Source organism: Eurytemora carolleeae, unplaced genomic scaffold (genome assembly GCF_000591075.1).
Source record: "Eurytemora carolleeae unplaced genomic scaffold, Eaff_2.0 scaffold1970, whole genome shotgun sequence".
In the NCBI taxonomy this organism is placed as follows: Eukaryota; Metazoa; Arthropoda; class Copepoda; order Calanoida; family Temoridae; genus Eurytemora; species Eurytemora carolleeae.
This window is the reverse complement of record NW_019397855.1, coordinates 12,382-37,046: the sequence shown is the minus strand read 5'-3', so window position 1 is coordinate 37,046 and position 24,665 is coordinate 12,382. Positions and strand designations below refer to the sequence as shown.

The 24,665-nt window shown below is 31.1% G+C and overlaps 1 protein-coding gene across 5 annotated transcripts in view; it reads right to left on the bottom strand.

The window, feature by feature from the left end:
• Window positions 1–216: 216 nt before the first annotated feature.
• Window positions 217–24,665, bottom strand: part of LOC111716128 (uncharacterized) — a 36,541-nt gene continuing 12,092 nt past the window's right edge. For 2 of the 5 annotated variants that reach the window (XM_023491550.1, XM_023491551.1), the window contains exons 10-26: window positions 21,802–21,894; window positions 21,239–21,290; window positions 20,163–20,252; window positions 19,894–19,940; window positions 19,228–19,273; window positions 18,475–18,513; window positions 18,161–18,213; window positions 17,868–17,938; window positions 13,747–13,832; window positions 11,670–11,717; window positions 9,960–9,984; window positions 5,654–5,782; window positions 4,332–4,377; window positions 3,697–3,789; window positions 1,023–1,632; window positions 540–966; window positions 217–342 (exon numbers count right to left, since the gene is read on the bottom strand). In XM_023491550.1, the coding sequence (XP_023347318.1) occupies window positions 313–342; window positions 540–966; window positions 1,023–1,632; window positions 3,697–3,789; window positions 4,332–4,377; window positions 5,654–5,782; window positions 9,960–9,984; window positions 11,670–11,717; window positions 13,747–13,832; window positions 17,868–17,938; window positions 18,161–18,213; window positions 18,475–18,513; window positions 19,228–19,273; window positions 19,894–19,940; window positions 20,163–20,252; window positions 21,239–21,290; window positions 21,802–21,894 (1,985 nt within the window). In that variant the 3' untranslated portion in view covers window positions 217–312. The remainder of the gene's footprint in view (window positions 343–539; window positions 967–1,022; window positions 1,633–3,696; window positions 3,790–4,331; window positions 4,378–5,653; window positions 5,783–9,959; window positions 9,985–11,669; window positions 11,718–13,746; window positions 13,833–17,867; window positions 17,939–18,160; window positions 18,214–18,474; window positions 18,514–19,227; window positions 19,274–19,893; window positions 19,941–20,162; window positions 20,253–21,238; window positions 21,291–21,801; window positions 21,895–24,665) is intronic. The other 3 variants (XM_023491553.1, XM_023491552.1, XM_023491554.1) reach the window with 3 other exon arrangements.

The following is a 24,665-nucleotide window of genomic DNA, read 5'->3' as shown; positions in this document are numbered from 1 at the left end:
GCAGAAAAAAGAATAAAAGCTGCTGTTAATTTTTTTTAACATTGTTACTTATGTATGATTAAAAAATTAACTGTTTTTGCTGTTTGTTATGAAATGGATGCCTTTGTTAATTTTCAAAATACTCTGTTTTCTTAATGAAGTCCTACTGTATTGAAAACAAATCTCTTTAATATGTCCTAAATTATTTAAAATTGAACCAAATAGTTATCCGGCAAGCTGGATTATGAGATTTTATTGTTTCAACTGACATACATCTATAATATCATCAGATCTATCTTCAGCTTCTAGTTTCAGATGCAGTTAAGGTCTAGCTTAAGTTCCCTGGCAAAGATCATGCTGAAAAAATTGAGACTTTAAAAGTTTAGTGTTCAGTCCAAAAACAAATGTTATTCTTTGTCAATAACCGGTGCACAAATGTAATGTTAATTTGTTATATTTTTTGACAGAACTTTGGTGAAATGGCTTTCAGGAAACCAAAACAACTTAATTTTACTTTTGTCTCACATCAATCCAACATTCTGCCCTTTTTCCAACTATACCTTAAATACATTGGTCACAGTCGATATCATGGGATATTTTCCTCTGGGACATCTGCCATTGAAATCATCTGATGATAAGTCCCAGATCATTGCTCCGCCTAAGTCATTGTCACCAATGTACTTAGCCTTGCGTCCTGCAGCAAATGGGTCATCATATCCAACCCATTGGTTTCCTTTGAAGGCATAAGGCCCACGGGAACCAGTATCATCATCAACAACCGTCCACCCATTACTTAGTTCCAGACATATCTCCTGGTAACTAAGGAACCCCTCCTGATCCCAAATGATGCTACCTGGAGTACCTGGCCCACATCCTCTTGATCCAATATTTGTTGAAGAACTGCAAAGTTTCCATAATCGACCAAAAGTTGGGATTCCAACAATCAATTTGCTTTTAGGAGCTCCTTTACTCAACCAGTAGTTTACCCTAAAGTTGAGAATTTTAACAAAACTGACAATTATTCCAAAAGTAAATAAACTTACGTAAAGTTCACTGTAACTTGATCTAAGGGAGATGAAAAGTAGAGGGGAGCATGATGCCCAACAACACTCTCCCACGGTCCATGAGTGTCATAGGTAATCAAATGAATTGCATCAAGATACTTGGAGATTTCTGGAACATCATATCCAGCATCTATTGCTTCTTTTCCATGTGCCCCTGCAGCAGTTAATTCCCATCCATAAGGCTTGAAAGCAGTTTTTAGTTCTTTTACTAACTGGGCAAAAGTAGATTTTTCATGAACAGGCTTCTCATATGCAGGATATTGATAAAACAAATCCAGGCCGTCAAACTTGTACTTGGAAATAAATTCCACAGCTTTTGTCACAAAGTTTGTTCTCAAAGCTGCAGAGGCAAGAAGGGTAGAATACTTGTCAGTCCTCGAGTCCATCCATCCTCCAAGGGAAATTAAAAATTTCTTATTTGGAAATTGAGCTCGGAGTCCAACAAACTTCTCATAATTCTTTAGATCAATGTCCAGAGAAGAGTCCTTAACATTCATAGTGTAAGTACTTCCATCCAGAGTTGCAAAAGCATAATACATATGTGAACATAGGCTTGCATCAATATCTTCAACTTTGTAGCTGCCAAGACCTACAATAAGAAAGAACAAAATTTAGTACCACTTCAAATTTGTTGTTAATATAAGCGTTGTACATGCATAAGATCAGAGAATGTATAAGCTAAAGGAATATAAAATGATGAAAAGATTTGAAAAAGTTGTGAACTTGTGAATCATTAGTTTCTCAAAATATTCCAAACATTTAAAAGGGTGACCATGTCCAGCTTTAATCACGAAATGTTCATATTAATCTAGAAATGTTTAATAATGGTGGATTTCAAGGATTTCAAAGTCTACTACAGTCAATGAGAATGTGTTTACACCTTTTGCTAATGGTGGATGTCAAAGTTTAGTTCAGTTCTCTAAAATGGGTGCAAACCCTTTGCTAATAGTGGATGTCAAAGTCTTGTACAATCCTCTAAAATGGGTGCAAAGCTAATGGTGGATGTCAAAGTCTAGTACAGTTCTCTAAAATGGGTGCAAACCCTTTGCTAATGGTGGATGTCAAAGTCTTGTACAATCCTCTAAAATGGGTGCAAACCTTTTGCTAATGGTGGATGTCAAATTCTAGTACAGTTCTCTAAAATGGGTACAAACCCTTTGCTAATGGTGGATGTCAAAGTCTATTACAGTTCTCTAAAATGGGTGCAAACACTTTGTGAATGGTGGATGACAAGTCTACTAGAAACATCAAGAATGTAATACTGGAAAAGTCTATATGCAGTTATTAGAATGTGTTCCCATAGAAAGTGAATCAATATGTTTAATTGTAATGAAAATATTCCTGAAATTGTTCTGATTATTAAAATAGATGACTCAATTACTTCAAAACAGCATATATATGTTTATGAAATTAGAGAAGGAGTTTGTAGAATTCTTTTTACTTATTTAAAAGGAGAATGATATTATTCCTACACCATATTAACTTTATTCATATTTGTGTGTGAAAATAAATCATAATGATAATAATATCCAAAACAGAATGCCAACTATTGATTTCCACAAGAATTCCAGGTTACAGTTTATAATAGGATAAGATCCAGATTTTTAATCCATTTCCGTTATGGAATAGGTTTCGAAGATCTGGATCAATTCCGGAACAATTTTTTTCCTATTAGCTAGAAATTTTCATAATCCTGTTCCTGAATTCTGGAAAAAAAATTTCCAGAATTTTTTGGAAATTCTCACAACTTATTTATAAAAATTGATAATTAACTGTAAAACCATCTTTTTAAAAAAAATTGTAAAAATTATTAAATTTTTTCATTTGTCCTTAAAAATTAAGTTGTCCGAAAATGTAAAATACAAGACAACTTCAGTAAGATCAATAACAACTATTACATTCTGACTTAATAAGATGGTTATACTTCTAAGCAGTTGAAGTGGCAACATAGATAGTTGTTAAGATGTTCACTGCTATTGGGTCTAAGTCCTTATTAGTGAATTTACTCAGAAATATGCTGGGAATATCACAAGATATTTCTAATAAAATCTTGGGAATAGTTCCTAGGAAATTCCCAGGAATTGGTTCTAAAGAACTTTTCTCTGGAAATTCACAAGAATTTCCCTTATTTTTGTGATGAGAAATTCCTTGGAATGGGTTACATGAAATTCCTTGGAATGGGATACAAGAAATTCCTAGGAATGTGTACAAGAAATTCCTTGGAATTTCTGTTGACATTTTCAGCGGATTTTCCTGTGAAAGATTCCTGGGAATTTCCGAGGATTCCTGGGAAAGATTCCTAGAAATTTCTGCGGATTTTCCACAAAATTGTTACCTGGGACCTAACATAACCTGGCAAAATTTGATTTTCCATTTCATCCGGAAATGTCCAAGAATTACACTTTACAAACGAATTTCCTAATCATTCCATTCCCTACATGGAAACCCTTATACCAACACAAAATTAAACTTTAGCCACTCATCTGTGCCTTCAGCACTAAGATGGCATTTTTTCCATGGACTATAAGGCAACCTTTACTTTATAATTTTTTGCATTGGATATTCTGCTCAGCTGCAAAAGGTAAGAGCTATCCTTAACAAAAATTTCGTCATCAGTTTATATTAGAAATATAGGATAATGGACATTTAGTACCTGGACGGAAATAGGCCCAGCTAGGGAAGTAACACACAACTTTTTTTTGAGAGCAGTTTCCACTTCGAGGTGCAGTAGATGGAGTAGATGTATCTAGAAAAAACTTTAATTTCCCTCAATTCAGTGGGTAAAACTATATAGTGAGTTGTTAAAAACCAGGATTAGCATTTTCACAGAATTTTTAAGATTTTAGTTTGTTACAGATTTTAGGTATACAAACCTTAAAATGGGACAATTTAAAAAATCTGAAAAAAGGTAATTTATTTAAATAATGATATTTATTTAAGGTTATAAGGATAGTGCATTGTATACTGTTTAAAAAATTTGTATCAAAAAGTATGTTTTGAAGTTTCTCAGGAACATATGTATTTTTGTTTTCATTTTTAATCACATTTCTGCAATACTCATGTTCCAAGTGGAACCCCATCTGTTTTTCCATTTTTCACCTTTTAAAATAATCTGCAAAAACTGTTTTATATTCAACTTTTCTTATTATAATGATACTAAATCAGGAATATCTTTCACAGCCAAAGTTTTCAAATTATTAAGAAATTATTAATGATTCAGAAAAATGTTTTTTCAATATTTACAGTGTTAAAAGAATATGAGTATTTAGTGTCTTAAATGTTAATTACCATCCTTCTGAATCCGTTTAGAACACTTGTTGTCTGATTCAGTATTCTGAAAATTTTAAATTTCATGAAAAGAACAAACATATTCAAATATATTAAAAAATTTGAATGTTTGTTTGTTTGTGCGTCATCTGTCCAAATTCACTTTGCACAAATCTGGTGGAAAACAAATGTTCAAGTTACAGGTCTGATACAATTTCACCTATCCAATTCATGTATTTTGCATGGGGCTGGCAGAGAAATTTTTTTACCTTAAATTGTTTAAATATTTGAGAAGAAAATTATAAAATTTAGTATGCTTTTGAAAAATGTTATGTCATTATATAGTTTTCATTGTTTTTTTTCCTGTAAATTTTCTTATTCATAAACTGCTGTTCCAAAAATTGGGGGCGGCGTGGCTGGATCGCCTGCCCAGCCCCTCTGTTTCTTTTTCTCTGACAACACTTTTAACGCTTTTTAAATCAAGAATTTTTTTTAGAAGGTTTACCGAATATTTTCATTAAATTTACCTTACAGGGGAGTTAAGTAAACTTTTCTCTACCAAGGGTTCACAAGACCAATTTTGCCTATAAAACATCCTGAGTGCAGTAAGGGATGTTTTGGAGGCAAAATTGGTGGAGGGAACAGTGGTTTTATAAAAATGTCCTTCAATTCGACAAATTTACATATATTGTTCTACACATGTCCCACTCTTCTAAATTGTACATGTTGATGTTTTGTCTGATATTTAGAGTTTGTTCCCAGAAAACACAATAGTATGGAATGTTAGTTTGAAACTAGTTCATAAAAAGTTTTTAAAAGTCGTCTAAATGTCGTAGAAAACTTGAGTTTCTCATCCAAGTTTTGGCCAAGTGTGACCTGGGAACAATACTGGTAAAATATCTTGAGAATATCTCGGCTTCCAAATTTCAGTCTTAAACTAGTCATGAACTTGGATAAAAACTCATTACAAAATCGAGTCCTTCATCCAAGTTTTGTCCAAGTTTGAGCTTGAAAAAAGTTTTATTATGCGCAGAAAAAATGTGATCTTTAAAATATCAATTCTGAACTATGTTAAACTAAACAAAACATCTTGATTATTGAATGTTGCAGTCCTAACATGGTCAAAATGTAGGTGATATTTAAAACTTTTTGTCATAATAATTTCCTTTCTGTGGCCTTTTTAAAAAAAAAGCTGATGAACTTATTATAAGATTAAATTCTTTGATTTAAACAAAATCAAAATTTAAACCAAAACTTAAATAATGCACATGTGAAGTTAAACTTATACCCTACTTGTAACAAAAATATGGAAATTGGATGCAAATAAAATTATAGAAAATAACCTGAGTAGATGAAGATGAGCCTCCAAGTGATGGAAGCCTAGTTATTATATTTGATATTGATCCTGATGATGAAGATGCAAAGCTTGAAGGGGATCCACCAACATGTTTGAATTTGATATCATCAAATGCCTAAATCACACAGAGGATGTAAACTGTCTTTATACATGGTGTCCCAATAAACATGAAAATTGAGTGACGATTTTGATTTCATCATTGTAAACAAAAACCTCCTCATTATATATCTTGCAGAGATGTTACAGAAAATCATACAACTTTTTTCAAATTAACAAATATCTCTTATTGTTTACATAAAATTTTACTTAAGCAGACGTAACTTTACTATTTCGACCAATGTTAGTTTGTAAATAGACAATGTTATATTTGTCTCTTAAGTTTCATGTTTATTATTATATTATTAAATCATAGAGCTTGCTTACTGATTTTTTTTAAAAGTGGCTGCACTGTAAAATTTAAGATTGCATATTTTATTCAATATTTTGGATTCGCTCGATCACAACAATAATATTGAATACATTTTATCTAAATTTTGAATAATTTTGTTTACCAAATAGAATCCAATAGGACAATAATATTCCTATTTAATGAATATTTTTTTCAAAACTTTGAAATAGAATATGTAAATAATCACACGTTGACATTGCGAGTGATTTTTATACAACTGAATTGAATATATTATTTAAAATTTAAGAATACCACGGTCCGTGCAGCGGTGCTTCAACCTAGCGGCAACATCTGGAAACAAGATTTTCAATAATATTGAATTAAAAACTCGTTAATATTGTTTCTTTACAGCCAGAGACACCTGACGGTAGGGTTTCTGAACAAGTAACTGCCAGCCTCATCCATGCAGTCTGCAACCAGGATTCTGGATGTGATTTTAATCCATTACCTGGATCCCCATCCTATTCTCTGTCTAAGTAAGAACAAATGAACTCAGGATTTCCTGACTCTGGCAGCATATGAATACGATCTGCAGAAGGTACTAGCTTCGATTCTCCAGAGCATCCAAGTTGTAGCTGCAGCTGCAGAACTGATTGTGGCTGCACAGTGGATCTAGTGGGCATTCGATCTCACCAAGAGAGTAGCTCTAGGTTGCTGTCAACCATCCCAACCAGACCCTCATCATTAATGGCTCCATTTGTTAATGGTACCATTATTACAGAACTAATGGCATTAACAGGCCTTGGTGACATGGAAACGCCTCAACACGGAAACGACTCAACACGGAAACGAATCAAAAATACGCGGAAACCCCTCAAAAACAAATTTCCCCAATTTCTTCAAATTTTTCGGAAATCCCTCTAAATTCAAATTTTGAGGAGTTTCCTCTTTTTTTTGATCGATTTCCCAGAATTGTATATCCGTTTCCCCTTTATTTTATTCAAATATTTTAGAGGGATTTCCCAATATTTTTGAGGGGATTCCCAATATTTTTGGTGAAAATTACATTAACATAGTATTGGCTGAAATTCTGATTCAACTTGCGTGACATTATTTTCCTTGTAAGTTAGTTGTTTTATTTAAATTAAAAGTTAAAACTTCAAAATTTCATAGGCATAATTATTGAAAAATTTCGCAAAATTACTTTGTAGAAATTGTGTGAAATTGAAGTTTTGCTAATTACGCGTAATTAATACAAAATTTCTCAAAATTACCTTGTAGAAATTATGCGAAATTAGGCCGTAATTACGGGTAATTATAGTTTCGCTTATTACGCATAATAATTACAAAATTTCGCAAAATTAAATTGTATAATTTACGGGAAATTACGCTGTAATTACGCGAAATGAATATTTCCCCAATTACACGAAATGAAAATTATTACGCGTAACTGCACGTAATTACGGGTAAACGAATAATCTATTACATTGGAAACCCTACCTGACTTTTACCGGATTTTAATATTGTTTCTTGACAGCCAGAGATACCCCAAGTATCAAAAGTGAGGAATTTCCCCAGATTCGCCAACCGTGGTGACTTTCTTTAAGGAATTTCCGAGGAATTTCTCGAGAATCATTTCCTGTAAATGATTCCTCGGAAATTCTCGAGAAATTCCCTAGAATGGTCCCCAAGATGAGAGATTTTTGTGGGATCACAGTTTTGAGACTCAGTTTCGAGAAATTCTCCGGAATTTTTCCCCATGAAGTTCCTAAGAATTTCTCCAGAAACGTTCTCCGGAAATTCCTGAGAAATTCTTAGGACTTGGTCACCATGTTTTCGGATTTTTAGGGGAATTTATTAAGAGAATTAGTTTCGAGAAATTCCTGGGAATTTCTCTGGAATTTCACCCCAAGAAATTCCTGAGAAATTCTCCTGACTACTTCTTCGGGAATTCCTGAGAAATTATTAGTACTTGATCACCATATTTACGGATTTTAAGGGGAATTTAATAAAAGAATTAGTTTCGAGAAATTCCTGGGAATTTCTCTGGAATTTCACACCAAGAAATTCCTGAGAAATTCGCCGGAATGCTTCTCAGGAAATTCCTGAGAAATTCTTAGAACTTGGTCACCAAGTTTACAGATTTTTAGGGGAATTAGATAAGAGATTAAGTTTCGAGAAATTCCTGAGAATTTCTCATGAATTTTTCTCAAGAAATTCCTAAGAATTTCTCAGGAATATTTCTTCGGAAATTCCTGAGAAATTCTCACAGAATTCTCAAGTTCCGTTTTTCACCAATAGGTGTCTCTGAGGTTCTCTTCTTTTATGCACTGCCCAAACTAAATCTTTTTTTCTTTGCATCCTTATTGATAAAAAATGATAATTTACTTTAGAACCATCTTTAAAAAAAATATTTATGAAATTGATCAAAAATAAGAGGAAACCATTCAACTCTAAATATTGGGAAACGGATACAAAATATTCGGAAATCCCTCAACAATTCTGAACTTTTGAGGGATTTCCTCGAATTTCTAAAAAAAAACGGAAATCCCTCAAAAATAATTTTTGATCCGTTTCCGTGTTGAGTCTTTTCTGTGTTGAGGCGTTTCCATGTCACCACAGGCCTTCACAACAAATCATGTAAATAATGTTAAATACAATTTAAGCAGAAAAAAAACTGAATTCACCATTTAAAAAAATAATCCACTTTGTTTTCATTTTCAACGGTCAATTTTTTTTCAAAAACAGCTAATTTTGTTTCATTAATGATTTAAAAATAACAGTTTTTGTTTAAAACCTCGGATTCAATAATGGAATTTTGCCCAGCCCTAGTTTCAAAATAGATAAAAAAAAAGGCTGAAATTAGAATGCTTAAAGTTCTTTACTTATTCAACTTCATAGTTTTGAATAAAGTTTGCTGACATTTTTTTTGATGCATAGGGTAGGGTTGAGGACAGTCAAACTTCAAGTCCGTGTTTCAAATAAATTAGAAATGGTTAACAATTTTTTTATTATGAAGCTACAGGGCTAAAATATATATTTGAAAAGCTCTTGAAACATTCATATAATAACATGTGTCACATGTTAATATTTGACAAAAGTAAAATATTTTTTTTACATTTTTCCAACGTACTTTTTGACCTTCTTTTAAATCCTCTCTTAAAGATAGAATTCTAATTCTTTTTTAATGAGCAGGCCTTGAAAATTTGGACTAGGAACATGAATCACACTACCCTTTCTCAATTATAAGGGGGGGGGGGAACATACACACCCAATCTAAATAGCCGAATTGGTATAGGGTTAAGATTATTAACCCTGTAAAGGCTGTGGGTCTGAAGTTATGCATAGCCTGCAGGGGCGTCCCATGCGCCCCCTAGAAAATAGGTATAGGGTTGAATTGCATGTTCAAACCCCATTTTTCAAGGACAGCTCAGTGAAAAATATTAGACCGATAACTTTAATAGTTTGGGTGCTAGGGAAGGTTGAAATAAATGCCCAAAAAAATGTTAAAATATTTTTGTTTTGTTTTAAACAAATATCAAACTGTGACACATGTTTCTACATTAACTTTTACTGCCCTATATCCTACCCTAAACATTATATTTAATTATTTCCCTAAGCATTATACATTGGGGGGGGGGGGGCGCAAAAAACGCCCTGGCCCCCAGTCTTTTAATATGTGAGACATGATTTTTTTGCATTCTTAAATGAATTTTTAAATGTAAATTTTAGCTAAATAGCTTAAAAACAAAACAGACTGACCCTCCTAAACCCTAATAAGGACAAAAAATTCTGTTTCTTAAAAATCAAGAAATTTTAAGGTGCTTGGGTAAAAAAATGGTAAAGAAATCAAAAAAAAAAACAAGCAGCCCTCTGGAGATATGCAAATCAAAACTTTGTTTACCTCAGGAGTCTTACAACACAATTTACTGAATAATAAGAATATTGTTTTAAGTGCTTTGAAGGTCGTTTTAGGGTTTCCACCGGAATTCAGATTATGGTTTACATACGGAAATGATCCAGAAATGTTATCCATTTTCATTGCCAAATCTGCAAATTTATCTTTTTCAAGAGTATATATCTCTTTAAATCCAAGACAAGAAGAACAAAATACACCATATACTTAAAAAAATGGCTAAAACTATATATATTATAGCGACAAATGTCAATTTTAAACTTATAATAAGATGTGAGAATTAGTTTTTGATGATTCTTGAGTTCATTTTTGAACATGTCCCTATTTTGAAACAACTACAGGATTTCAGCTCATGTTGCGTATTTGGAACATATCCTGGTTTTGAGACAATTACCAGAATTCATGTCAATGTCTATTTTTAAGCATTTAATCACTTACATAACAAAACAAGATTTTTTCAGAAGTTAATTAATTTAGTCTTCATAAGATGATTTTTGCCTACAGTTATTGATTTTGTAAGTTATGAAAGTGAGTTTTGTTTTGAATTGCGGATTAGGCTCAAGAATAGGAAATTGGGGTTTGTCTTCAAAACGCGACAATGTTTTAAATTCAGGATATGTTAGGTAAGAAAAAAAAACCTGACATTGTCTTGAAAATGGTCAAAAGATTTGATAAAATAGAACTCCTATTATAATTTAGATTTTAAAAAAAAGTTTAACTTAACTGGAAAAATTTCCGGTTTACAAGATGGAAACTGGAAAAATTTCCGGTTTACAAATTGGAAACTGGAAAAATTTCCAGTGTACAAAATGGAAACTGGATATTTTACGGTTTATGTTATGTAAACCCGAAATATTTCTGGTTTAAGAAATGGAAACTGGAAATTTTTTTATGGATTACGTCACCTAAACCGTTAACATTCCAGTTTTCTATTTGATCGGGAAATATTCCGGAATTCCGGTTTACGCAACAAATTTCCAGATCATTCCATTTCCTGAATGGAAATTTTGTTCTGGAAAAATGGAAACCCTAGTATGTTTGCCATTTTTCAACATGTCTGAATGTATGACATGGATGAGAAAATGGTTAGATGGAATTTTCAAACATAAAAAAATGGAAAATAATCAAGGCAATATTCTGTTCTTAGATTGGCTACCTGAAAAATTGTTGTTTTATTTATCTGAAAAAAAGTTGTAACATAGCCCTAGTCCCAAGGACCCTCCCCCAAAGTAGGAAAAGGGTAAACCCCACAGACTAAAAAAAATTGATAAATAACAATGCCCAATATTAGGATAAATTAAGGGCTATAATCTCTAAAAAAATAGATATGGCTTTTTCATGAATATGTTATTAGGGGAGTATTGGTGGGTCTAAGATTAAAAAAGGTTGGTCTGTAAATGAATATGGTATGAGGATGTTCTATTGAATGAAAGAATGGGCATGGATTATTAATAAATATGGTATATGGATATTAATGGATATGTATATATATATATATATATCTTCTATATATAAATTTGGCTTGGGTGTCTGTTTGTCTGTCTTATATTTATATATATATATATATATAGTATAGTCTATAAATAAATGGATGGTCTGTAAAAGAATGGCCAGTGAATATTTAGGAATACATTGGTATAATATTGTGTGGGACAATTTCTGAACATTTATAACATTTCTGAGACATTATTCTTTTTCCTTGGGTTAGTGGAACAGATCTTCTCTTTTAGATCAGCAATGAGAATTCTAAACATAAAATAAGAGGCTAAGTGTAGCTAGGAATGGATCATTTCCACTTTTTGAAAGACGCTCATTTCGTTTAAAAAACAAAAAACGAAATGATCATTTTAAACACTACAGTACATTGTTTTTAAAAAATGGTTGTTTTCAAAAACGATTGTTTTTATTTTACCTTTTGAAAATGGTCGTTTTTACAATGAATAGTTTTTGAAAATGACCCTTTATTATGAACCATTAACAACAATCCTGTGTTATCATCCATTAATGGCACCCTTTGTTAACGATCATTAACAACCTTTGAAAGAGGAAATATATTCTTTGGTCGGAAAATCCTAATCAAAAACATTCAAGAATTAAAGGGTAGGTCACCTTTCTCCGAATCTCTACAAATTTCTTTTTTAGATGAAATTTTATTGTTTGTATTGTTGGAAAATGATGTGAATCTTAAACTTTCTAAGCTTAATAGTGAAAAACAATTCATAATCAATGAAATTAAAAAGTAAAGCACTTGTGTGTCAATGATCTAATATAATAATTCAAACTTCCTAAACATGTGTCATACTTTCCTTATGATGGCTTCATGAAAGCAAAAATACCGACAATATAAAGGCCATCATAAAAAAAGTTTTTCTCACAATATATACTTCAGTTAGAAAACATGAAAAAATATCCTTTGTTTGCCTACAAAGATTGCTTGAATTGTACAATACTGATTTGCTGTACAGAATGTAAAAAACAAAAAATGGTTTTCAAGATATATTTTCTGACACAACAATTAATAATTATCAATGCATCTTGCAAGTCTGATAGTCTGGTTTTAAAGATATCAGGATTAGAAGATTAAATGAGGCAAGCTTCATTTCCTTTAAATAACGGGGTTAACAACAATCTGTGTACCTTTTACATGTAAAGTTTCAACGGCTTTACTCCACTACTTCTGATACTTCTGAGGCCAAATTTAAAGAATTTTAGGCGAGGCTCAAATATGAGACACCAGTTTAAACATGGTTGGTTCCCCTTGAAATTGTATTCAGTGTTTCTAGATTTGAGCTGGTGCTTAACCTTAGGCAGGGGGAGAGGTGGCACCCCTCCCCCTGTAGCGTGTTTGTCCTAGCACTCTCATTTTTGACACTATCACCATGAAATTTTTTGACTTTTAAAGAATAGTAATGTGTAATTTTTTTATTTTTTTATTTATAGGGTAGGGTACAGGGCGGAAAAAAAGTCTGGTCTGCGAAAAAAAAATATATACTAACTTTTTTGTGACTCAAGCTACAGATCTAAAAACTATAATTTTAAAAAGCCCTTGAAAAATGCATGTAGACCCATGTGTCACACTTTGATATTTGTTTAAAAGCAAAAAAATATTTTTTTCAGTTTTTTGACCCTTTTAGGCATTTTTTTTTAACCTTCTCAGCACCCAAACTATTAAAGTTATCGGTCAATTTTTTTTTCTATGAGCTGGCCTTGAAAAACTGAACTATGAACATGCATTTCAACCCAATACCTTTTTCTAAGGGGGGGGGGGGCGCCAAACACCCCCCCAGGCTAAACATAGATACAGACCCCCAGCCTTTATAGGGTTAATTGGAACCATTTTTTGTTGGATCAGGGACATGGTTTAAAATCTTTAAATTCGGTCTCTGATCTTATAAATTTTATGACCTGCATAAAATATTTAATGCAGCCCTATGTTCAATAATATTATGTTCTAACATTTGTATATTGTATCCAATATTTTGGAGGTAGGAAATAGTTCCAGAGGAAATACTGGTAATTCATACTATTCTGTTAAAATCATTCTGTGCATTTTGAATTAATTTTTCATCAAGAACTATTTTACATCAAATGTTTACATTTTAAAATTTCTCTGTAATAAAAATCAAAAAATGCCAATATGTACAATTCAAGCCTTTCTTCTCAGAAAGTGGGTAAACTTTTATATTTTTGGTAAAATGTTCATATTCTTTGCAAAAATACAATTTTCCGTAAATTGCAGAACAAAAAAGGTAAACTTCAAATTAGTTTTACTTACACTCCAGATCTGAAAGATTTGACAAGTTCAGAGCAAGCTGTATCATTGAAGCTGTAGCAAGATTCATCTGGTCCGCAAACTCCTTCCTAGTAAATTATTTTCAAGTAGAACCATGATAATAATAATGTTCATGATATACCTTGTCCAGATTAGGCTATTTTTTCTAATATAGATGAGGTTGTGTGTTTACCCCCCCCCCCCTATGATTTTGATTGAGTTAAGATAGGGTAGTGTTTCCATTGTGTAACTTTTTAAGACATGTAAAAAAATTAGATATCTAACTTAAATGGTTCTAGAAAAGGGTTGAAAATAGGTTTTACATTTTATTAAAACTTTTTTGATTGAAACATTTTTCATTCAATGGCTGGAAATAAATTTTTTACACAAATCTTTTTTTTGCTGGGTTCCACATTTTTTAAAACTTTTAGGGTTTGCTTTTTCCTTCAACCTCTATAACCACATTTTTAAATAATCTGTTTTTGTTCATTTACCGGTAAATATCATTTTATAAACTTTTTTCTTTTGTCAACTGCTGGGTTTCATATTTAAAAAAACTTTTTTTTGGTTTAAACTTTTTTAATTCAACTGCTGGAATCACATTGTTTTACAGAATCTTTTTTCCATCAACCACTGAATTAACTTTTTTTTTTACTCAAATTTATTCCTTTAATCCCTGGAATCATACTTTTTATAGGTTTAATATTTGAATTTGTTTTATTCAACCATTGGATTTTACAATTTTTTTCTTTTGATCACTGGAAAACATTCTTTTTATCTAGAACCATTTTGCTTTTAGCTGCTGGGGTTCCCTTTTTGCTTTTAACCCAAGACACAACAGCATTTACATTTTTTATTAAAATAGGCATTTGGGAAAATTCCCAGATACCCAGGCATTTAGAAAATTTCCCAGATACCCAGGAATTTGGGAAATTTCCCAGATACCCGGGCATTTAGGAAATTCCCCAAATTCCTATTAGTATTTGAGGGTGTTATATTTTTAGAATTTTGGAAATTTCTCAAATGACTGGATATTTGGAAAGATTCCCAAAAAACTAGGCATTTGGAAAATTCCCCAAATGTCTGGGCATTTGGGAAATTTCTCAAATGTCTGGGTATTTGAGAAATTCTTCAAATTTTTGATACTTAAGCTACAGATCTAAAATAACATTTTTGAAAAGCCCTTGAAAAATGGATTTAAAAATACATTCCATAATTGGGTTACTATATGTGTTTGAAACTAAACTTTTTTCATAGTACCAGTTTTTAATGCAGGTGAACCAAAAGTTCAACCCCCTAGGCTAAACCTCCACCCAAAAGTTGAATGCATCACTTATGAAAATTTGATAAACTGGTCACAAATTGTACAAAACGAGTGCATAAAACTGTTTTAATATAATGAATATTAGAAATGGGCTCAACGAAATATCCATGGATTTCTCTTTGTAGATCAAATAAAATGCAAACAGCAATGTTCCATGAATTCAGAAGTTTTTGAACATCCCTACTGTATAAATCCCAGAGATTTGAGCCATATTAATATCATAAAAGAACCTGTCAAATCTTTCCCTGGGATGTTTCGAAAGATGAAAATTTCCCTGTATGATAATTGTTATATTAGCGTACTAAGTCTAGGGGTGTCAGAAATGATTTTTTTTGGCATATTTTTAAAAACTTCTATAAAACTTTTAATGTTTAATTTTTGATAAAACTTTTTGTTCTGGATGATTGCAAATATCTATCTAAAACTTTCTTAAACCGGCATATTTTTTCTATATTCATTTAGTTAAGAGTTTTAGTCAAAATAAGTATTAATAAATATTGCTTTATATCGAGTAGATATCCTTAAACATACCAATGTAAAACCTTTCAGAAAGTAGGAAAGATTCTGCAAAAAAAGTTGCCAAACCAAACAGAATTTTTATTTTGAACAAAAATATTTAGAACTTAAATCAGTACCCAACAGTACCCTGCAGATATGGGGATTACAAATTGGCGTGGTTGCCATCCATCCCTCCATTAAGTGATCAGCTGATTAGTATTAAACTAGCTTTTTTGTCCATGAAAATAGTGCAAAACTATAAAGAAAACATCCTTAGAAGTGCTTCTGACTCTACTTATATATTTTTATTAAAAATAAAAAATTCTGTTTGGTTTCTGTATCCCCTCCCCCCAGTATACCCCAGTAAAGCCCAGTACTTTGCAGTACATTGTAGTACCCTATACCCTGTTACCATCACTTTCCATAAAAAGATTTGGGAATTACAAATTGGTGTTTTTGCCATTCCTCCCTCCAATGAATCATCAGCTGTTTAGTTTTAAACCATATAAACATAATCTCTTTTATACTGTTTTACACAAATGAAAATCATGCAAAACTAGAGTAAAGTGCTACCCAGAAAAGTTTCTATATAAGTTCTAAATATTTTGTTCAAAATAAAAATTCTGTTTGGTTTGGCATCTTTTTTCTGTAGAATCTTTCCTACTCTCTGAAAGGTTTCACATCGATATGTTTAAGCGATATTTATTAATACTTATTTTAACTCTATCTCGGAACTAAATGAATATAGAAAACATATGCCAGTTTAAGAAAGATTTAGATAGATATTTGCAATCATCCAGAACAAAAAGTTTTATCAAAATTAAACTTTTTTAGGTTTATGGGACGTTTTAAAAAAAATTCAAAAAAAATCATTTCTGACACCCCTAGGCTTAGTACGTCAATATGATTCACCAGATCCATACTGCAGTCCTTCAATTATCATACAGGGAAATTTTCATGTTTCTAAACATCCCAGGAAAAGATTTGACAGGTTCTTTTAACATTGTGGATTTATTCGCATAATGAAATTTTTGATTAGGAGAATGTATCTTAGAAATTAATTTAGCATGTTTACAGCTAACACCTTTTGACATAGAACTATTACACTGCAGTGTGTAACCAAGATGTTTAATTTCCGCTACATAGGGTAGGGGTAAATTTTTTTAAAGTATCAGGTATATATCAGTATTCATGACAGGGTTACCAAAAACTATACATTTGTGCAAAATTTTAAGTGATTAAGACTAGGACATTTTTTCACAAATATTAGTCATTAACTGTATAGTCAAGATTGACTCAGAGATAATAATAAAATGTCATCTGCACAAACCCAGATTCCAAGGTATTCGCAATTTAGTTGACAACCAACTCTCAGACTTCTAAGTTGAACAATGAGATCATTTATATAAACACAATATAGGCGAGGAAACTGCACCCTGGCGTACACCATTTTTCAAATTAAAAGGTTTAGAGATAATGTTCCCCCATCTCACATTACACATTTGATTTGAGTAAATATGTATTTAGCATCTCAATATCAAAAGTCATAATTTTTTTTTCTGTAAGCCAACAGTTAAAAGAAGAAAAAGGTTTAAGTAAAAAAATGCGATTCCAGCGGTCAGGAGAAAAAAGTCGTTTAATATTTTGTCAACATTTTTTACCAAAATACTTTAACTTTAGAGATTGATCCAATTTTTAATTAGAAAATGAAAAAAGTTGCAGAAAATCTGTTTCTAAACAGATTCTAAAAGTCTCAACAGCTCGTTCAACTGCTTCCACTGAGTTTTTTTCTCCAAAGTAAATCATTGATTTTTACTTTTGACAAATACTAACATATGACACATGTTATAACATACATTTTTCAAGGGCTTTTTAGATAAATCAATTTGTAGCATCATAGATAAAAATTTAATTCAATTTATTTTGATTTTTTTTTAAACACCAGCATGCCATTTGACAGTACAGAGTAAATTAGATATAGGTGTTGTTTAAAGAAATATTTTTAGGCATCAATTAGGATTTATTTATTTCTTTTGTAGTATTGTAATTCATCAGGAAACTTAGGAGTGCTGGAGGGATTGTAAGAGTAATTACATGTGTCCTTCAATTTAAAAAGTGGCATCACTGATTCACAACAACACCCTCTAAACCATTGTCAAGTCAAAGGTTTCAAGGATATTGGTATAAATAAAAAATTACTTGAAATCACGCTTACAGTCCCTTTTAGTTATAAATATTCAAATTGAAATTATAATGAGTTCATAATTTATTGATATTTTGTTAACTTGTTCCACCTATTTACCTCGTCACTGATTATTGGTGTTATCCAGTCCATATGATCATGAACATTTGTGTATACTCCAGACTTTCCACCTAGAACATCTATTCTTTAAAACTTTTAATGTTATGTATATTCTAATTTCTTACTCTAATCCATATTATGAGCATCAAATTTTAATTTTTTGTTAGTGAAAGAATAATTCACTGTGCTATCAAGGACTTAAATATCTGTAAGAAAATTAATTTTTCATTTTTTGAAACATGTTTTACCCTGACTCTAATTAACTTAAAACAAAAATTCTTTTTGATTCTTACCTACACGACCACAGTCTTGTTCTCCAAAAGAAGTGATCCCATACAAAACTGTCCTATTAATTTACCATGCTTTAATTTTTTAACGGATTATAATTTGTTTATAAATTTAAAGATATTTAAAAGGAATATTTGTCATTTCAAATGATTTAAAATAATTGAAAGGATTTGAGTCTTTGAAACAATATTTCAAACTATAAATTCTGTTAGCTTAAATAATCTAAGCTTGAAATATCAGAGATCTACATCATCAAGTTGCATAGAAATTGGGATTAAATAGAGATTTCTGATTTCATGGACAAAGTAAATTGTTATTCCTCTGGTCAGGTCCAGTAGCTGCTGTCAGACCCCCACCACTACATTACCACAATAAAAGTAAATTCATCTTCCATTAATAAATGGGCATGCCCTAGGATCTCATAAAATTGTTTAAATTTTTTCCAAACGATTGTAATTAAAAGTTGTTGTTTTGAAATATTTGAAAAGTTGTCCTATGTTGTATACAATTTTGTATTCTGTTTCAAAACAAAAAAAAGATATTTTTTGTTCTCTGTTTTGTAATTTTTGTTTTGTCTTCCGTTTGTTAAACAAAAAACTATATTTTTTCGTCTTTTGTTTTCTAACAAAAAAAATTTTTTCTCCATTTTCTAACTTTACTATTTTTTTTTATAATTCTAAGATATATGTGGAGCCTCCTGATGGTCAAATAAACCTTGATGATTAAGAAATGGAAAAATAGTACATTGTATATTAATAATAATATTTAGAAGTCAGGTTTACATTACTCTTGGAAAAAAAATTCCATGGAAAAAATGGTAATTTTTTTAAAACAGTGGAATTCTGGGACATTTCCAGATAAAAAGGAAACCAGAATTTTTAATTGCCCCCCCCCCCCCAATGTTTTTTTTGTATTGCTTAAAAATGTTTTGGGTCTTAATGTAACAACTCCTTGTAAAAGATTGACTGATTTATAAAAAAAGATATATAACCAAAGGAAAATTAGGTAAAATCTACATACACATTGAAAATTAAAGTAAATCTTAAAGTTTTTGATTTCTATTATGTTGTCCCTGTCTCCATCACAGCTATCTGCCACTATCTCAAAAGATTCATCTCCTGATTGAAAATAAATTAAAATAATAATATAAAAAAAAATACTTTTTATATTTTGTCTTATTTGATTTAGGTGAGGTTGATACCCAAAAATGAAAAGGATAGAATATAGCAAAATTACGCATAAAATAGGCCAAAACATTTAAATGACTTATTGGTTTCCAAATTTTTGTTCAATCTCCTTTGCAAAATTTTCGTTCAACCAACCAAAATAAGAACATGAGGAGAATTTTTGCTCAATTTTGTGAACATTTTTGCAAGATCTTTTGACAAACAAATATACCAAATTTTAGCCTAATTTCAACATTTTTGATAATATATCAAGAGATTTGGAAACTATAAAATGATCAATAAACGTAAATACAGTTTACATAAAATATGAGAAAGATATAGTGTTTAGTAGGTTAATCTGCATTAAATTAAACAATTTGCACAACCTTTGCCTTTCCTCAATCAAGTCTATTTTTTTTTGCTCAAAAATATGCAATTTTGGTGTCAAATTTGTGCAAAACAAAAGCAAGTAATTGTCTGATAATGTGAATTGGTTTAAACTAGATTTGTTTGAGTTTATTTTACAAAAAAAATGAACAACACTCACTAGAAAATACATTATATAGTTTTACCTGGAAAGGGCTTTGGTATTTTACCCCTGGCACAGATCTGATTTCCTCTACAAATATGATATATTGACAAAAGTAAATAAAAAAGTTTACGAAATTATTTATGAAGAAATATTTTAATTATTTGATATTTTTGAAGGTTTTCTATTTAAAACTGATTTGCAAATGTATTTATGGAAATAATTAAATAGCTATTACTAAATATTCAAATATTTCCTCTTTGAAAAAAAGAATTACTTCTAGTATGAGAGATATATATATATATTAAATTCCTAATTTTCCATTGCTTGACACAGTCTTCCTTTGAATCAACAAAGACAGTCACACTCTGGATTACAGAAGGATAGGTTTTCTCCCCATTTCTAAAACAGATTCAGTTATGAAAGAACATCAAAGGGATTTTTTGCCTAATTTGACAAAAGTGGCAAAGATGGCTATACCTGATTTACAACAGTATCCTTTAAACCTTTGACTGATCATCAAGGCCAGAGAACTCTGTGTGATTATTTTTTAATTGCCATAAAGTGGATTGTATGGAGTACTGTACATGGCTAGCAGAGAGTGTCAACGAGGGAGGGAAGGCCAAGGGGCCATGAACCCTGAGGAAATGTCTCTGTAACCTGCAGAAACAGTCTCTGAACCCTGCAACAGGGAGAATTCCCTTTTACTTCCCCCACTCCCTTACCCATCCCCTTTCCAATCTCCTTTTCCTTTCCTTCCCCTTTCACCATTTCCTCTCCGCCCTTTTCCCCCTTCCCCCTTCTTGTACAAAATTAAGCCTGCATATCACATGAAAACCATAGACTTCACTGATCCAGGATAGAACATGGAGCCCCATTAGCCCCTACCTCCAGTATATATGCCTCAGTAAATTACGTTTATTAAAACTTATTATCAGCAAATCCCTTTAATTTAAAACAGACAATAAAAAGAAATAAAGATAATTCTATAAATAGTGTCAATGATATTCAGACTTGAGATCCAATCTTTTAAGGGTAAACAAAATTTGAAGAAAAAGATGATCAAAAAAATAATGAAATTGTTTCTCTAAATTGATTATTATATTTATTAAGTCCATATGTCGAGAAAGTTCAACAATTATTTCTAGTTTAAAAGTAGTTTTAATATTTTATAACGCTTTTCAAAAAACCTCCTCTACAGGGTTTAAAGACTTTCCACAGGGTTCGGAGACCATTCAACAGGTTTTGGATATTTTCCACGGGGTTATGACCATTTTGTCTTCTTCCTCTCTGTCAACTCAGCATAGCTGGGCCAGGTTTTTTTAAAAAATTTTCTTAATTACATAACAGCCTACTAATGGTTCACTAGCCTGCATTAAATATTCTACCTTGGTGAAACAAATACTCCAAACCCAGCAACTTGAGCAGGAGATCCAACTTCTGACAAGTGGAATTAAACAAACATTCTTAGATATTTTACATCTTTGTTAGTTTTTAATAATTGTTTTCAGTTTTTGACTGATTACTTGTTTGGTGAAATTGTTTGAATAATAAAATGTTCACAAACAATTTCTAGAATGTTTATGCATGTTTAAGATCATGATTATGAACCTTTTTGACAATTAGTTTAGAAATATTTCATTTTATGTCTGATGGAAATAAATTGTACATGATTTTTAACCTTTAATTCTGAAAAAAAGATAAGTTTCTATTATTACAAAATCCATCCAATTTGTTCGTTCATCATTTGGTAATTTGGTAATTCGCGAAAAAATGTTGTTCGCTAATGAAAATTATGCCCATCTTACAGGGCAATAATAAGTACAAGGTTCAACAAAGGCAAAAAAAAATTAAAAAACTTTTCACAACAAAGTTTTCATTGAGTGTTTGCTTGTATTCATACTTTTATGGGATTTTTGATATTTCTAATGTTCAAATATGTTTATTTTTCCTTGAGTGTATGTGTAAGGAAGGCAAACTGGCTGAATGTTGGGAAGATTTAAGTCTATTTTGGTGTTAATTGTAAGAATCGCAATATCATGACCTAATTCAATGATTGATTTATATAGGTTTTAAATTATTTAAGATATATTACTGTATCAAACCAAAAAATAAAACTTACTGAAGTAAAATACAAACTCCTTAATGAAAACTGTTGAAAATTGAAATTTTTTTAAAGCAATTTATCTCTTATAATTTTTACTGCAAGCAAGAACTGAGACCCCTGAAAGTAAATTCTTTAATTGGAATCATAAGTATTCATTACACTTATTTATGATTTGTTTTACAAATATTTTTAAACTTTTAAAATTTCCAAATGTTCTTTTTTATGATACATTTGCTTTCCTTACATTATGCCAAACTTTAACCCTAAGGGAAGGTATATGCAAAAATAGTTTTAATGTAATTGTATTCAGTTCGTTTTTTCCCTATATTTTATTTAAAACTTTGCATAGCTTCATTAAATTCTTTGCATAGCTTCATTAAATTTAGCAAACTTTTACTAAATAAAGATTTGAACTTTCAACAAACTTTAAAAAGTTAGAAAAAATGTTTCAAGCTATTTTTTTTCTAAAAAAATCCTTGGATTATTTCTTTGGAAATTCCTGTAAAATTCTTGGGACTGGGACACTAATTTTAATTATTTTTGGTGGAAGTGAGTAAGAATAAAATTCGAGAGAAATTCCTGAGAATTTCTCAGGAATAATTCTCTGGAAATTCCTGAGAAATTCTAAGGACTTCATCACCATTTTTACAGAAATTTCAAGTTGCACTTTTCTCCATTAGGTGCCTCTAAGCTTCCCTTTATTATGCACTGCCCTAACTAAATTTTTCTTTGCATCCTTATTGATGAAAATGATTATTAACTTTAGAACCATCTTTAACATTTTTTTTGGAAAAATGGTTAAATTTGTTCATTTGTTCTTGACAATTCAGTTTTCTGAAAATACAAAATACAAGACTACTTCATGCAGTAAAGCATATTGACTTAATAAGTTGGTTATACCAAACAAAAATTAAGTGGCAATATAAATGGTTTAACTACTATTGGGTCTAAGTCCTGGAAAGAGAATTTACTCAGGAATTTGCTGAGATTATCTCAAGATATTCCTAAGAAACTCTTGAGAAAATCTTGGGAATAGTTTCAAAGAAATTCCTAGGTATTAGTTCTGAAAAACTTTTCTCTTGGTGTTTCCAAGAAAATTCCCAAAGGAATAGAGTTTTTGCCATAAACTCAAATATTATAATCCCTATTGCTTTACAACCCGCTGTTGTAAACCTTTGATATTTCAGAATGTTTGATCTGATAAAATTCATAGTTTGAAATATCAAAGGTCTACACCATCAGATTGCAAAGGTATAGGAATTAAAAAACTCATGGCAAAAACTCAGTTCCTTTTGTAGACATTTTCCCAAGTTATTCTCCAGAATTGGTAACAAAAAATTCCATTAAATTGGTTACAAGAAGGCTCTTGCATAGAGTTATGAGAAATTCCTCGGATTGGGTTACAAAAATTTTCTCAGAATTGATACAAAAAGTTGCTTGGAATTGATTACAAGAAATTCCCCAGAACAGGGTTACAAGAAATTCCTCTGAATGGGTTATGAGAAATTTCTCAGAATTTGTTCTGATAAATTCCCAGGTAATAATCACAAGGAAATCTAGCCCCAGCCACTGTACAGGAATTTTTCAATGGAGAATATTTACCAAGAAATTCTCGAAAAAATGTTGTCAAAATTTTCACCAAATATTCGCATAAAAGATTCCTTAGAATTATATTGTTTGTTTTTTTATATATAAACTGATGTGTGGTTGTAGAAAAAACAAACAAAAATGTTGTCTAGCAAAGGTTGTCAATTCATTTTAAAAGTATTTTAAATTGGCGATTTACAGAATTAAGAGGAATGTGAAAATGTACTTTAAACTTAAAACAAAATAGTTTTATTGTACAAGTTACTTTGCTAAAATTAATTAATTCAAAGCTATAATTGTAAACCCATGCTTCATTTTTGACTTGGTATAGTCATCTTGGATTTAAAGTACAGAGGTAGGACATTCCTAGAAGTCTAATTGATCTAATTTGATTTGGTATTGGATATGGTAATGATAAATAATATCTGTTAACATCATGTCACCCAATCATAAATGATTGTCAAAAAAAATACCTACCTTTGTTAACGAAATGACAAACTAAAACTAAAATACGATTTCTTCATTTATTAACCCATTAGTGACGAGACGGTCAATTTTGACTGGGTAAGGTTTTTATTTTTTAGCGCCTTCATTTTTAAACCAAATGTCGTCCTGTTTCATTCCCGCCCTTCCTACAGATATGCTGAGTATCGCCTATAGGTTGCAGGCACGTTACAGGTTGATAGGATGCCAGAGCAGCTAGCAACATGAAGGAGGTTCAAATTCATGAACCTCCAGATCCAACAGATATAAATCAGTGAAAAAATTTTTTCAAAATTTTTTTATTTCTATGAAAAGTGTGCATTTGATGTTAGTTATATGCTAATTTTACCTTCACTGTAAAAAGTTGATTTTTACTGCTCTTTTTTTGCCTTTTTTCTTCCCGGTCAAAATTGCACGTCTTGGTCAAGGTCAATTTTGACCGCCTGGTTGAAATGCCGGTTTTTATGCACACATTGTACAGTATAAACCTCCCCCCATTATAGTTTATTTACACACACACCCTCGTGTATTGTATATATACACCCCACCCCCTGTATGGTATATATACACCCCCTGTGTATTATATCTAATTCACCCCTCCCCCCGTATAGTATATATACCTAATTACATAACAGCCT